Source organism: Dromiciops gliroides, chromosome 4 (genome assembly GCF_019393635.1).
Source record: "Dromiciops gliroides isolate mDroGli1 chromosome 4, mDroGli1.pri, whole genome shotgun sequence".
In the NCBI taxonomy this organism is placed as follows: domain Eukaryota; kingdom Metazoa; phylum Chordata; class Mammalia; order Microbiotheria; family Microbiotheriidae; genus Dromiciops; species Dromiciops gliroides.
The window spans coordinates 275,463,962-275,479,726 of record NC_057864.1 but is presented as its reverse complement, the minus strand read 5'-3'; the positions used below and the strand labels follow the sequence as shown (position 1 = coordinate 275,479,726).

The following is a 15,765-nucleotide window of genomic DNA, read 5'->3' as shown; positions in this document are numbered from 1 at the left end:
AGAGACATTGCACATCACCAAATTCAACTCCTTCAAGTCTAACAGATGAGGAAACTGAGGTTCAAAGAGATGAACAAAGGGAGATTGCATGGTGTCATGGAAAGACTGATGTATTTGGATTCAGAGAATCTGAATCTGATTTTTACTTTTGTCAGTTAATAGCTATGTGACCTTAGGAACGACATTTAATCTCTTGGCCTCAGTTTCCTCATAATAAATCTTTGGCGTTCAAAACTTGGTAAAAGTAAAAACAGAACAAATAAACCTAAAAAAGTCATTAGTAAGCAAGCCCTAGATCTAAGCACAGAATAAAGAGGAGTTAGAATAAAAGGCTTCTAAGGTCCCTTCCTGCTCTAAATCTATAATTCCATGATTTATAAAGTGACTTTCCTAAGGTAATATAACTAGTCATTAACAAAACTGAGATTAGAACCCAAAACAGCACATGTTAAGATTCAAAAGGTCTAAGTTTGAGAAGTGGCTTTGCCTTTGGGTAAGGGCACAAAGAGATAGAAAGGAAGAGTACCTATCTTTACAAACAGAAGACAATAAAGAATTATGATAGAGTTTTGACTTTTGGGGTTCCATTTTTTTCAAATTTGTCTTAAATTTGTTTTTACCATAACTAGTATTTATGTAGTATTTTAATGCTTTTAAAGGATTTTGTGTTACCTTCATTCTGAATCTAACAAGTAGAGTGAATTCAACTCAAACTGTCTGGCAAAATTGATTGTTATTATTATTTTTTTTAGTTTGAGTATTTACACTCCAGAAAATAACATATACTACAAATCAGGACTTGATTTATTTTGTTGATTATCTTTTTTTTCCCCCAGAGATTAATACCAATCTGCACCCATCTCTTCACACACACACACACACACACACACAAACACACACACACATTGTTTTCACAACACATTTCTGAACATATCTGTACCCTTCTCCCTTACTGTATTGAGTTAAAAGACAGATATAATCAATCTCTCCAAAGCTATTTCCATTTTTGTTTTTCATCTTCTTTAGGTCTATAGTTTTCATAGCATATGCTACCATCTTTTTTTGGCTTGTTTTTGCACAATTAGAGTTACAGCATAGAAAGGAAATGAGTTTCTAGTCAGGGATACCACCTCCCACTCATTTTAAAAAATGAATCAAATTCAAACCAATATCAATATATCAAGTGAATGGATAATTAAAGACATTTGTTTAATGGAGGAAATTACATCTGGAATTTCTATTGTGAGTTTCACTTTCTAGATGGTAAGTATAATTATATCATGGGAGAGAACAGCTTCATGAACTCTACATTGAGTCATTTTATTAGAAATTCTTGCAGTGAAAACAAAATAAAACAAACAAAAATGCCTCATAAGAGTCTGTTTCCCTTGATTATCTAAACTTAGACCATTTCCTATTGTTCAGTTGAGGTGAAAGCATTACAGCCTCTAAAAACTTCCTGACCTCTGACTTCCCAGATTGAGCTATTAGTCAAAGAGAAAAAGAATAAACCTAGAGTTATGGTTTTCACTAGTTATTAACTAATGTGTGGGGAAGCAAAGTGGCTTGGTAATGGAGAGAACTTAGGGTTTGGGGTTCAAAAAACCAGGTATTAAATATTGTTCTTGACACTAACTGTGAGACCTTGGGCAAGTCTTTAACCTTTATGTATATTAGATAATTTCTAGAATTTATCTCCTAAGGGAAGGAGTGGTGGAATGAGTGAGCCTAACTATCATCAGAATTGGCTCAAAGAGGGAATAACATACAAACTCAAGAGGGGATAGTGATATATCTTGCCCTGTGGGAAAGTGGAAGGGGAAGGGGAGAAGGAGGGGGAGAAACAATGGAAGGAAGAACAGATTGGGGGAGGGGGCAGTAAAAAGCAAAACACTTTTGAGGAGGGATAGGGTGAAGGAAGATAGATAATAGAGTAAATATCAAGGGGAGTAATGAAGATGGAGGGTAATACAGTTAACAATAGTAACTGTGAAAGAAATGATGAGCATGATGCTATCAGAAGGATGTATGAAAAATGCAAACCATTAACAGAGGAAGAACTGATTGTATCTAAATATAGATTGAAGAATAATTTTATTCATTAACTCCTCTTTCTAAAAGTATTTTGTCTATTTTCGTTCACAACCTAACTAATGAGAAGATGTTTTGTATAACTGCACATGTATGACATATTGAATTGCTAGCATTTATAGGGAGGGATGAGGAGGGAGGAAAGAAGAAAATTTAGGACACAAAGTTGTTTGTTTGTTTTTTTTGGTGAGAAAATTCAGGTTAAGTGACTTGCCCAGGGTCACACAGCTACTAAGTGTTAAGCATCTGAGGCCAGATTTGAACTCAGGTCCTCCTGAATCCAAGGCTGGTTCTCTATGCATTGCGCCACCTAGCTGCCCCAGGACACAAAATTTTTAAAAATCAATGTGAAAAGTAATGATGAGCAGGAGGAGTTCAGAGAAACCTGGAAGGACTTACATGAACTGATATTGATTGAGAGGAGCAGAACTAGGAGAACATTGTATACAGTAACAGCAACGTTGTGTGAACAATGGTGATAGACTTGGCTCTTTTTAGCAATGAAATGATCCAAAACAATTTCAAAAAACTTCATAATAGAATATGTTCTCAATATCCAGGAAAAAGAGCTATGGTTTATGAATGCAGACTGAACCATACAGTTTCTACTTTTGGACTGGATTTTTTTCTTCTTTTTTGAGGTTTTTCCCCTTGTGCTCTGACTCTTCTGTCACAATATGACTAATGCAGAAATATCTTTAAAGTGATTGCACATATATAAGCTATATTAGATTGTTTTCTATCTTGGGGAGGAGGGAGGGAAGGGAGGGGGAGAGAACAATTTGGAACTGAAAATTCTATTAAAACAAATGTTGAAAACTATCCTTATATGTAACTGGAAAATAATAAGATACAGAACAAGAAAAAAAAAATAAAAACAAAACAAAAAGAATTTATTTCCTAAGACAGAAGAGTTTCTTTTCTAATAAGAACCCACATCAGGAATTTCTGAAACTGACAAAAATTATGTATTCTTTTGGTTTTTTTTTCATATCCCTGGGGAAGATTATTTAAAAGTATAGTTTTGGTCAAACCTATGGTTTTATTTATATAAGAAATTCCCAGCAAGGAAATTTCCTCTATTAGTGAATGTCATTGGACATCCTGAAACTTACAGGGCTTTCCTTGCTAAGAAAAATTCTCTGGTGTACATTTAGTGACTTGCTCAGGGTCACACAGCCAGTATGATTTAGAGGTGGAAGAAGTCAAATCCTACTAACTACAGGTTTCCTATCACTACACTGCTGATGCTCATGTATCACCAACAATTTTCATAATTTTTCCTGATTTAACTCAATGCCACAAGGATTTATTTATTGAGCAACTCCTCTGCAAAAGCCCTATGCAAAATGAAAATATTTCAAATCTAAAAATTAAATTGCCTCGGTCAGCAAGGTGATTATATTCTATTGAGAAAGTATACATAAAGTATAAATAGAAAACTATTTGTTGATTATGTGACTGAATGGGGAACAGAGGAGGGAGAGGAAGAGGAGGAGGGAGAAGCAAAACAACATTCTATTTCCTATAACCGGACCAATACATTTGAATACAGTCACAGTTAGTTTACACTAATTCACCTTATTTAAATTTTGCTATTACCTTGTTATATATTTTTCTCTTCCTTCTCATACCCTATTAAGTGCAAATGTCTTCCCTATTCTGGACCTCCCTTTTTAAGCTGTAAAATAGAGGTGGGAAGGGAGGAATGTGCTCAATGAAATCCAATGTGCCTCATAGCTCGAAATGGCAATTAGGATACTGTGAACTCTTTTGTCTAGAAGTTTTCTAATTAAAATTTTTAGATGACATGAAGATGGATACCTAATTATTCCAACACCTTATTTTGACAAACATTACATTGGTTGAATTAAACTATAAGGTAGATGCTTGAATTGTCAGGGATGGGATGACTAGTTAGCTTAATTGAGGAAATCAACTTCATCTCTGTTTCTATAGTTCAATAAACAAATGATAAATCAGAATCAACAGTATTGACTGAAACATCTTATTTAAATCTTTATGAACTCAATTTTATTCTTCTTATACAGAACTCATAAATAGACAATAACAAATGTAATTTCAACACTGAGCTATGCTAAGTGTTTTGGATTTGCTTTATCGTGTCTTGGTTTCTCATAAAGTCACTAGCTTCCATTTGTTCAATCCTAATTTTTAGGCAATTATTTTCACCAGAGAGCGTTTGTACCTCCTTTTCCATTTGGCCAATTTGGCTTTTCATGCTGTTGACTTTTTTCTCATGTCTTTCCTGCATCACCCTCATTTCTCTTTCCATTTTTTCATCTAACTCTCTAACTTTATCTTCAAAATCCTTTTTGAGTGCTTCTGTGGCCTGAGACCAATTCATATTTTTCTTGGAAGCTTTAGATATAGGTGCCCTGATGTTGACATCTTCCTCTGGGAGTGCACCTCGCTCTTCCATGTCACTAAAGAAACTTTCTATGGTCCTCACCTTTCTCTGTCTGCTCATCTTGCCTTTCTTTTACTTGACTTTTAGCTCCTTAAAGTGGGGCACTGTTTCCAGCCTGCACTATCCCAAGCTTCAAGAAGTCCCAGGTGGTATGATCTAAGGAGGAGCAGGTTCTTCACTCACTTGGCCTGTTCCCTGGTCCATTGATAACCCCAGACCAACTTGCTAATCAACCAGCTTTGTGTGTTGTGGTTGTCAGCTCCAATGAGGCTGTGCCCTTCCTCAACCTGGACCACTGCTACTGAAGCCTACCTCCTGCTTCCTAGCAGGGGTGAAAAACCCAAATTCTGCCTCAGCACCAGCAGAGACACCTGTAATCTCTTGCCTGCCAAGGGTTCAGCCCTCTCAATAGATTGTGAGCTTAGTTCCAGACGACACTGGCACTGCAGCTTATTCAGAGACTCTGGGTATCTCTTTCTCTGGGGAGGCCTTCCTAGGACTGAATCTGTGTCAGGGTGACTGTGGGGTTGGGCTCCATTCCTGTCTCAGCACAGCAGCTCCTTGATTCTGACCTTCCAAGGTGTTCTTGGCTGGAAGATGATTTCAGCACATTCTTCTGTGGATTTTGCTGTTCCATCAATTGTTCTATGGCTTTATTTGGATGTTTTTTTGAGTGACTGTATCATGATTTCGAGAGCTCACTGCCTTTCCTCCACCATCTTCCTATCTCTAATGCCTATCACAATGCATTACATATGCTAGGTGCGCCTTCCTCATCACATTTGAGTCAGAAAGGTTTTAGAACTCATCTACTTTAGCTCATATCCAAATTATCTCTTCACTAATTAAGATTACTACCTCCAAGGCATCCCAGTGCATTTCTATACACCTCAAGTTTTAAGGAGTGTTTTTCCCCTTAAAATAAGCCAAGATTTGCCTTTTTCTTGTTTTCAGTCCATTTGGTCCTAGTTTTACACTCTAGTACCAAGCCGAAGGAAAAAAAAAGTAAAATACCTCTTCCACATAATAGATTTTTATCACATCCTCCTCATGTCTCCATTTCTCTAGGATAAATATTTATAGTTCCTTGACTAAGTCTTTGCATGTCATGGTTTTCATTCACACAATCACAGAATTTTAAAGTTAAAAGAAGCCTTAATGACCATATATAACAATCTATATCCCCCAAAGACTCTACTATATCATGAGAAATAAGTGGTCATTCAGATTTCAGAGAGGAGATCTTATTTCTCTGACCCTTCCTTAGTTTAGGCCCAACTTGTCAATATTGCTGTAGTCCTGAAATGGAACACAATATTCCATATATACCAGTGAAGGTCACAGTAGACCCCTCTACAACAAATGTGTTAAATACTCATCCAGCATTTGCTTGAAGACCTTCACCTATGGGGAATCAATCTCTCTAGCCAATTCTAGTTTGGAGGCAACTCTTATTCTTATGGAGTTTTTCCTTACATCAGACTTTTTTTTTCTCTTGGCAACTTGTGCTTATTGCCCTAGTTTGCCCTATTAAGCCAAATAACAAATTTATTTCCTTTTCATTCAAATAATTGAAAGAAGCCATATTGTCCTCTCTAAATTTTCTTTTCTATTTTCTTAAAAGAGGCTATATTTTATGGTAGCAAAGATCTGGAAATAAAATAAGAGTTCATTAATTAGGGATGGACTGAACAAATTTTGTTATATGGTGGTAGTGGGCCACAAAAAATGATGAATATGACACTAAGAAATACTAGAAGACATAAAAAATGGAGGCCAAGTGAAATGAACAAAACCAGGAAAACATTTTAGGCAATGGCAATAACAATTCTCTGAAGGAAAACACCCTTTAAACAATCTCAGAATTCTAATCAAACCACCTCAAAATGTTACTTATAATGGCCTGAAGCTAAAATCTCTTCCATGTATTGTTTGCCCATGAAGATCAGCACTATGGAAGTGGGGTGTGTATTCTCCTTGTATCACTAGTATTTAGCATTGTGCTTTATATATAATCAATACATTTTTTGTTGTTCATGCATTCATTCATTAATTCATTCATTCATTCACTCATACAATCTATTCTGACTTCTTTACAGAATTGAGATGTACTAGAGAGGTAAAGTGAATTTTCAGACATGTCCAATATGTTGATTTGTTTTGCTGGACTATGCATATTTGTTGCTAGGGAAGGGGAGAAGTTGGTTATTAGGGATAGACAGTCAATAAAACATGTCTTTAAGTACATAGAAATAAAGACAAAAATGCAGAAATTGAATACATATACAGCAGGTTTTTTTAACTGCCTTAAAATTACACACACAAACACATACGTACACGTGCTTCTTAAAAAAAATGTGTTGCGGGACAGCTAGGTGGCGCAGTGGATAAAGCACTGGCCCTGGATTCAGGAGGACCAGAGTTCAAAGCCAGCCTCAAACACTTGATACTTACTAGCTGTGTGACCCTGGGCAAGTCACTTAACCCTCATTGCCTTTCCAAAAAAAAGTGTTGCTGTCATTTTTCTGCAGGTGCCACTTTCCCAATTCCTTTATCATTACCATAATAGAAAAATCATCATCCATATATCTATTATAAAATATTGAATTTTTAGTATAATGGAGGGTATTTGTATCATATATAGTATACAGATCATATGACTTCTTTCCTACAGGAATTTGAGGCAATGGGCCGCTATGCAAAAAAGAATTCTGTCTCCATGAGTTAGAAGAAGGCCTGAAAGGGAAGGAGGGACTAGATCTTTGATTGCATAGAGGCAACTCCCTCTGTTGATGCTTATATGTATCTTATATGCAATTTATGGTCTTAGAGGTTTGTTATGTCGCACAGTTATTATTTGTTGAAGGTAGTGCTTGGAGAAGTCTTCTTGACTGTATTATCTGCTCTCTGTCAAATATAACAAGTTGCCTCCAAAAAAGACCTACACAACACTTGAAAACAAAAGACCTGAGCCCAAATCCAAAATGCCAAATCTCAAATATCAGAAAATACACTTTACTGTCCATGTGATCAGGAGGGTGTAACAATCAACTCTCTGGGAGGAAAACATATACTTTTTTGCACACAATGTATATAGCAAGTTTAAACTGTCTTATTAACATGTCATTTATTGCTACCTTAAGTCTGGACAATTATTTAAAACAACAAAGCCCTGATGTGTAATATTTGATGATTTCTGATATGTAAGTGCTCACACAGAAACTTTGCCAATCATAGCTGGTTCCAGCATACCCCAGCATGTAACTTAGGCAAGTCATTTCAATTCTCAGGATTCTCATCAGTAAAATGAGGATCATAATACTTGCTTTACATTACTCATTGGGGTTTCTGTGAAGAGCATACTTTGGAAACTGTACTGTTATGAGCCATTATGATGATGTAAATGCAGTCAGGAGTGGAGCTAAGATTTCTTTATTTGCTTTCCTTTTCTTTACATGCTGCATCTAATGAAGATCCCTTTTCCTTGAAAATTACCCAAATGAATCATTCAGTGTAAAACAATGCATTACCAAATGAGATAATTTATTTAACATTTAGCACAATGTCTAGCACACAGTAGGAGTTTAATAATTGCTCTTTCCTTTTCCTTCCCCATTAACAAGTTAGTCATTGAAAATACCCCACCAACATTCCAAGCACCATCAAGAGCTACACAAATCACAAATCACTTGTTTCATTTCCAGGTCTATTCAGACCTTTCCTTTGCTCGTGAAACTGCCAGGAAAGGTAAGAGGTAGTTGAAGGGACCTCTCTCCTCCCTCTAATTCAGTGTGATACAATAAACACAACCTTGGATTTGAGGTTACAATACATAGCTCTTGTCTGTTACTTGTGCCCTGTGTGATCTTAGATTAGCCACTTTCACTCTCCACAGCTTCAGTTTCCACTTCTATAAAATAAAGAGGTAGGACTTGATGAGGTCTAGGATCTATTCTGGCTCTAGATCTAGGACCCTGTGCTTAAGAAGGAATAAACTAAGACCACTGAGACAATCCTCATTCACCAGTGAGGAGCAGGAAGATGGCAATGACTTTCAGAGATTACTAATCTGGACCAGATTTAGGTTGGAAACCAAAATTTTAAAAAGGCTCTGTATCTCATTACTTATCCCCATAGTCAACGGTGCCCTTTGTTCCTTTAATTATTTGTGTTATTTTAAGGAGCTCCTTTTAAAATGTTTTCACTTAAATATAGGAAATGATGAGCTTTATTGAAACCTTTAACTTTCCACATTCCCCTCTCTCCCTTCTTCTTTTTCTCATTAGGGATGCAGACCTGTTGCTGTTAGATGCGAGAATGGTCCCAGCTCTCTATGTGGGTTGGCTGGTCTTTGATATCACTGTGACCAGCAATCACTGGGTGATTAATCCACAGAACAATCTGGGCTTGCAGCTCTGCGCAGAAACAGGGGATGGTAAGCTGTGAGAGTCACATGTTGCTTATTGCGTTTGCCCTGTCATCAACATTTAGAGCAAGCATCTTAAAGGTCCTTTAGCAGGGTGGCTAGGTGGCGCAGTGGATAAAGCACCGGCCCTGGATTCAGGAGTACCTGAGTTCAAATCCGGCCTCAGACACTTGACACTTACTAGCTGTGTGACCTTGGGCAAGTCACTTAACCCCCATTGCCCTGCAAAAAAAAAAAAAAAAAGGTCCTTTAGCATGGCCCCATCCAGTGAGAAGGGCTGGGATGAAGCTCACTCAACTCTCATTTCATTTGAACTGTGAGGATGCAGCCTTTCAATGGCTTTTCCTGGTTGAGAGGCAGAGAGTGAGAGAGTAGGCAACTTGAAAGAAGAAAGCAGTCCAGTATGTTACTTTTTCATGCTCCTAATTTACTATCCACTGGTAAACTAGGAAAAGTAATTGTATATTATTATATTTTAAACATAAATATTTTGTTATAATGGGCTTATTTTGGCTCAAAATTGTGCTTAGTACAATAGAATAAAAGGCATTGAGAATTATTTTTGTGTGTGTGTGAAATGGACCCGTTCAGCAGTCTAGTGAAGCTTTTGGACTCCTCAGAAACATATTTTTAAATGAATAAATAAAGTACATATAATAAAAAACAATAATATAGAAATATAATAACCTAAATGTTTAATTAAAATATTTTTAAAATAAATTAATTTCACAAGACCCCAATGTTAAGAATTATCTCTTTAGAATCTTTTCCAATGGTATGTAAGCATCTTCTTAATTCCATAGCACCAAGCAAAACTCCAGGTAAGGGGGAGTTAACAAATGCTTGGGATTGTTTTTGGTTTTGTTTTATTGATGTTAGGTTTTCCTCATTTTGCTTTCTGGTAATGACTGTTATAGGGAGGTGTGTTAAACTTGAATCAGCTAAATCAGGGATTGACTCTTAAAATCAACATTGCACTAATTCTGTGACTATAGGCACAATCTATTTTTGCTCAGTTTCCCCATCTGTAAAATGAGGCTAGTACCTAGTTAGAGGATTAATGTAAGGGTGAAATGAAATCATACACACAAAGCAATTTGTAAGTTAAAAGCACCATGTAAATAGATGTCAGCTAGAGGATAGGTGTACTGAAAAGAATACTGAATTTGGGAATCTAACCCTAACCCTAACCCTAACCCTAATGCTAACCCTAACCCTAAATATTAATTGACTGCTTCAATGCCAGTTTTCCTAGTTGAAATCTCAAAAAAAAAAAAAAACCACTTAACCTCTGTGTATCCTAGTTTCTTCATCTGTACTAAGACAAAAGTGTATTAGATTATCACAAAGATTCCTTACAGCTCTAAATCTATGATACTGTTGAGTGATATAAATTGTAGATCTGTCTTGGAACCCTTCCAGTATGGTTTATAAGTGGAAGCAAAAGACCTCATTATAATATCTTTTTTTAAAATAGCATTGTCCTGGGGCGGCTAGGTGGCGCAGTGGATAGAGCACCGGCCCTGGAGTCAGGAGTACCTGAGTTCAAATCCGGCCTCAGACACTTAACACTTACTAGCTGTGTGACCCTGGGCAAGTCACTTAACCCCAATTGCCTCACTAAAAAAAAAAAAAATAGCATTGTCCCATAACATGTTCCCTAGGACAAAACTATATCAGAAGCTTATAAGTAGAAATAGCTTAAAGAATTCAGCAAAGGACAGAATGAAGTGAGTTAGCGTGTATGGTTTTAGCATTTAGACACTGTATATTATCATAAAGCATTTCCAGAAAAGGCTTTGCCTATTCCAGAACTTGACAGATCACCTTTGCCAAAAAGTGCTTTACACAAAGATTCAAACTCCATTTGTGAGTGCAGAGTGTTCAGTAAGTTCTTTTTTTTTTCTCTGAACATACAGAATTGTTGTATTCCCTATAAGCATTTGAAATTGTTTTGAATTATAGGATATCTGAAAATTATGGCTTTGAGATTACTGTTAGGGATAGCCATATTTCAGGGGCTTATGAATTTATACTGAAAATAGCATACGTATAAAGAATCTCCAATAATACCTAGAATTTAAAATTGCTCTATGTTGATGTTCAGAAATGTGATTGTGAAATCAGCATTGTGGTTATATGTTTCTCCCCTTGGATGTGACTCAGGAAAGATAAATTAAATTACCACTATTTTCCCCTTTGTTTTCCCTTTTCTCCCCACCTACCCCCAGTAAGGATGAGTCTGAAGTCTCTTTCCAGGTACTCAAGAAACTACTGCCAGACCATTTCTTTCCCAGAGATTGAAAGTTTTAAACATCTACATTTCCTCTTCTTTTCATTCAATTCTCTTTCACTATCATCAATTTATTTTCATTTTTCATGTTTCTTTTTTTTTTCCTGGCACTATTCTCTGCTTTGATCTTTTTCGGGTCCTCATTGCTTTTTCAGAACTTTTATTGATAGCTTCTGCTTTCCTTCTATTTACTCTTCCTTTTGGTGTTGCTTGTACTAAAGAGAGATTTTCCCCATTTTCCCTTTTATACTTCTGCAATCTTAGGCATCAAAATTCGCCTCCTTAGCTATTCTTCCCCACCAATCTTATATATATATATATATATTAATGAAAAGAACAGTCATATGGCTGTCAATAATCCTTGTTTTGGGGGCAGCTAGGTGGCACAGTGGATAAAGTACTGGCTCTAGATTCAGGAGAACCTGAGTTCAAATCTGGCCTCAGACACTTGACACTAGTTATGTGACTTTGGGCAAGTCACTTAACCCCCATTGCCCTGCAAAAAATAAAACAACTCCCCCCCCCCCCCCGCAACACAAAAACAAGCAAAAAATAATCCTTGTTTCACTACTGCTAATGTCATGGTCACTTGTCTGTAGGATCCTCTTCTCAGTTGCTCCCCATGCCACATGACATAGCTATTATACCTTGCTCAGCTACTGCCCACACCATGGAGGCTGGCAAATACTTAGACATTGAGCCACCAAATTAGATATGACCTTGGACAAATGACTTACTCTAATGGCCTTTAGTTTTAGCATATGCAAAACTCAGAGTGTTATATATGATCCAGTCTGTGTGAAATTGTATAACCACACAGTGCAATTCACTAGCAGGAAATCCATCACTGATGCTGCTTGTTTCATCATAGTGCTGTCATTGCTCCAAAATGACCTTAGTTTCTGCTATTTGTAATAAGGTCTTGGTGAGCCCTGATTCACAGATGTCACCCTAGAGCTCCTGATGATGAATTCTTTTTTTTTTGGGGGGGGGTGGGGGATTAGGGTTAAGTGACTTAACCAGGGTCACACAGCTAGTAAGTGTCAAGTGTCCGAAGCCAGATTTGAACTCAAGTCCTCCCGAATCCAGGGCCGGTGCTCTATCCACTGAACCAATTGGCACCTGTTTCTTGTTATACTGCATTAGAATCAACAAGAAGAAAAGGATCCCATGATGAAAGGCCCTATAACAATGAGAGCAGATTGGCTGATCATTCTTTCCAGAGTCCAATTATCACCTGGTCATCAATTTTATATATGAGTAACTAAATTCTTTCATTTTATTTTGTTCTATTCAACTTTTGAGTCTATTCTTTCTTTGAAATGGAATGAGGATGACTTTATTGTTGCCAGAATTACAGGTTTACTCAGGGGCAGCTAGGTGGCACAGTGGATAGAGCACTGGCCCTGGATTCAGGAGGACCTGAGTTCAAATCCAGCCTCAGACATTTGACACTTACTAGCTGTGTGACCCTGGGCAAGTCACTTAACCCTCATTGTCCTACCCCCTCCCAAATAAGAATTAAAGGTTTACTTGATCAATAAGCATTTGCCAAGCACTTACTATGCCAGGCACTATCTAAGCACAGGGAATACAAAGAAGGGCAAAAGACAGTCCCTGCCCTCAAGGAACTCATAAGCTTTAGAGCTGGAAGGAATCACCAAGGCTGTTTAATCAAATAATCTCATTTTGCAAGGAAAGAAACCATGGCCTACAAAGATTATATTAATTGCCCAAGGTCATACAGACAGCAAGCTATGGAGTCAGGATTTGATCTGAGTCCTTTAGGTCCATGTACAGCAATTTTGTTTTTGTTTGTATCAACCAGTGGACTTATAATTTTGGTCCTTGCTATACCCAAATATAGAGAGATTGAAGGTGCAGCTGATAGAGAACAGCCTTAGAATCGAAAAATCCTTGGGTTAGAATCCCAGAGTATGCAAAAAGGGATTCTGGGCATCCTTTAGTCCAAACCATCTATGAATAAAAATCCCTTCTACAGTCAGGGAAGAGAAGATTTCTTTGCATAAAGTCAAAATTTTTCTGTTTGTAATTCCTAGTCTCTGACACATAACATGCAAACATAAACATGTTGCTTACATCTAAAGTCTAGCAACTCTTAACCGTTATGTTATAGATGAGTTGACACTCCACATGAGTGGAGTTCTCTACCACAAAGGAAAAAATATGTCCTTATGGCACCCCCCTCAACAACCAAAAATATATACTCATACTCACCTACCATCACCCTTCCCTCTCCCATAATACACTGTTCTATCTATATGAAGAATAAATTAAAATCACATTTGTGAAATGAGAATGTTGGAGTAGATGATCTTTAATGAATCTTTCAGTTCTAAGGGTCTAGGAAAATTATGAGCTGAGCTGTCATAGGGAAAAATAGGTGTCCATTAGTGATTTTTGGTTATCTGTCAAGATTACCTCCCACTGCTGTCATCCCAGTGGTAATTATCACTTTTTTGTAACTCACATTCCTGTGAAATGAAAGCAATAACAAATTAAGTTGTAGTTTATTCTTATGTCCAAACCTTGTCACAGAAGAACTATGTATGTTGCTTTTATGAGATCCAAACGTGCCACTACATTGATTAGCCTCAATGGATGTTAATTGTCAGAATTACTCTTCAGTTTAGAACCACCTGGTACAAACTATAATTGAACATCTAACAGTAATCTCAGAAATTGTCATTATGTGGATTTAAGGCAAGAGTGGCACTGTGGAGAAAGTTTTAGATTTGTAGTAATAGAATATGTTTCCATCTTGTTTCATTTTTTTTCTTTTCTTTTTTCTTTCCTTTCCTTTCCTTTTTTTCTTTTCTTTCTTTTTTGTTTTTCTTTTCTTTTCTTTCTTTTTGCTATATACTACCTGTGGGATGCTGGACTTAACTTCCATGGTCCTCAGTTCTCTCATTTATAAAGTAAGAAAAGTGTAAAGACACTGCTTAGGGAGTCTGGAATTTTGTGTTCAATCTTAAACTCTGTCTTTAATTAGCTATGCAACTATGGGCAAGTTACTTTACTTTGTCCTTCATTTTTCCTATCTGTAGAATGAAGGATCACAACTGCATTGTCTCAGAGGTCCATTTCAATTCTAACACTTTGTGACTAGATATAATATAAGATTCCTCTTAGTTCTATATCCTATGATCAATGAAACTATTTCATTTTAATCTGGGAGAGAGAGTTTAGAGCAAACCACACCACGAGTGCTGTCAATCAATAAACAAATATGTAATAAGTACTTAAAATGTGCCAAGCACCAGGTTAGGCACTGGGAGTATAAGGAAGAACATAACACAGTTCCTGACCTCAAGGAGTTTATATTCTATTAAGTGATACCAATTGTACATATATAAGTAAAATATATGTTTATGCATATAACATATATATATATATATATATATACATACATGTACTTGCACACAAAAATGAATTTATGGGAGAAAATACTAACATCAGGAAGGATGAGAAAAGGTTTTATATAAATGTATGAATGTAGAGGATGGATTATAAAACTCCTTTCTTTGGCTGAAGTTATACTACAAGAGACCAAAAAGGAAGAAAAGTGTCCCATGAATTAAATTCCTATATGAATGAAAGGTAGGTATATCACACCATTGAGAAGAATTCTGAAGTAAACAAGAGACTCTAAGAGGCAGAACCAGCATACGAGTGCATTACAGACAGAGATGGTGTCAAACATGGTCAATGAGAGAACCAATAAAGTACATTAAACTTAAATGTATCCAACTCCTGCAAAGGAACACAGCTGAGAAACCTGGAAATACATTTGCAAAATCAACATTTTGGAAATTGAAAGGTTGTTGAAAATAAAAGTAGCACTATAATTCCTCAGAGATGTGGGGGAAATGTCAGCTTGTGAAATACTATTCTTACAGATTTGACAACTGAATGGGAGAAGATTTGGCAGAGTTCACTTGAAGTTAGTCTCTTCTGACTTGTTTTTCATGTTATATCAATAACTTGCCAGTTTCCATATGCTTTACTCACTAAAGTGAACAACAACAACAAAAAAAAAAACCTTTTGCTTTTCAAAGGTAAAGTATCAAAATGCAAGATTGTTGTCACTGCTGAAAAATTAGTTCCCAAAGTCCTTGAAGGTTTTTTTTAAAGATAGAAGTTATATTTCACATTGACAAATGAAATTATAGGTGGATAATTATTCTTTTCATGAAAAAATATTATAAGGAAATATTTTGATAAGTCTTTTGTCATCTTGGATTTATTTTATGGGTGGATCATTTGAAATGATTATCAATTACCTAGCTTTGAACATTTCATTAAATCTAGTTGATAGATTCTTAGTCTTATTAATGTTTTCATTGAAAATAACATAATTACAAAGATCTCCCTCACCCTTACATATTCTTATACATGTGTTCAGATAAGAAGATAGTTTCATAGCATGAATTTCATTACAGCTTTTATTTTAAGACCAGGGAGTTCTTCAGATACTATAAGTTGCTATTGTTTGATGCTTGA

The 15,765-nt window shown here is 36.3% G+C and overlaps 1 protein-coding gene across 1 annotated transcript in view; it reads left to right on the top strand.

The window, feature by feature from the left end:
• BMP5 (bone morphogenetic protein 5) overlaps positions 1-15,765 on the top strand; it is a 180,357-nt gene that overhangs the window by 108,516 nt on the left and 56,076 nt on the right. Inside the window, exon 3 of the mRNA XM_044004288.1 lies at positions 8,809-8,957. Within this exon, the coding sequence (XP_043860223.1) occupies positions 8,809-8,957 (149 nt within the window). The remainder of the gene's footprint in view (positions 1-8,808; positions 8,958-15,765) is intronic.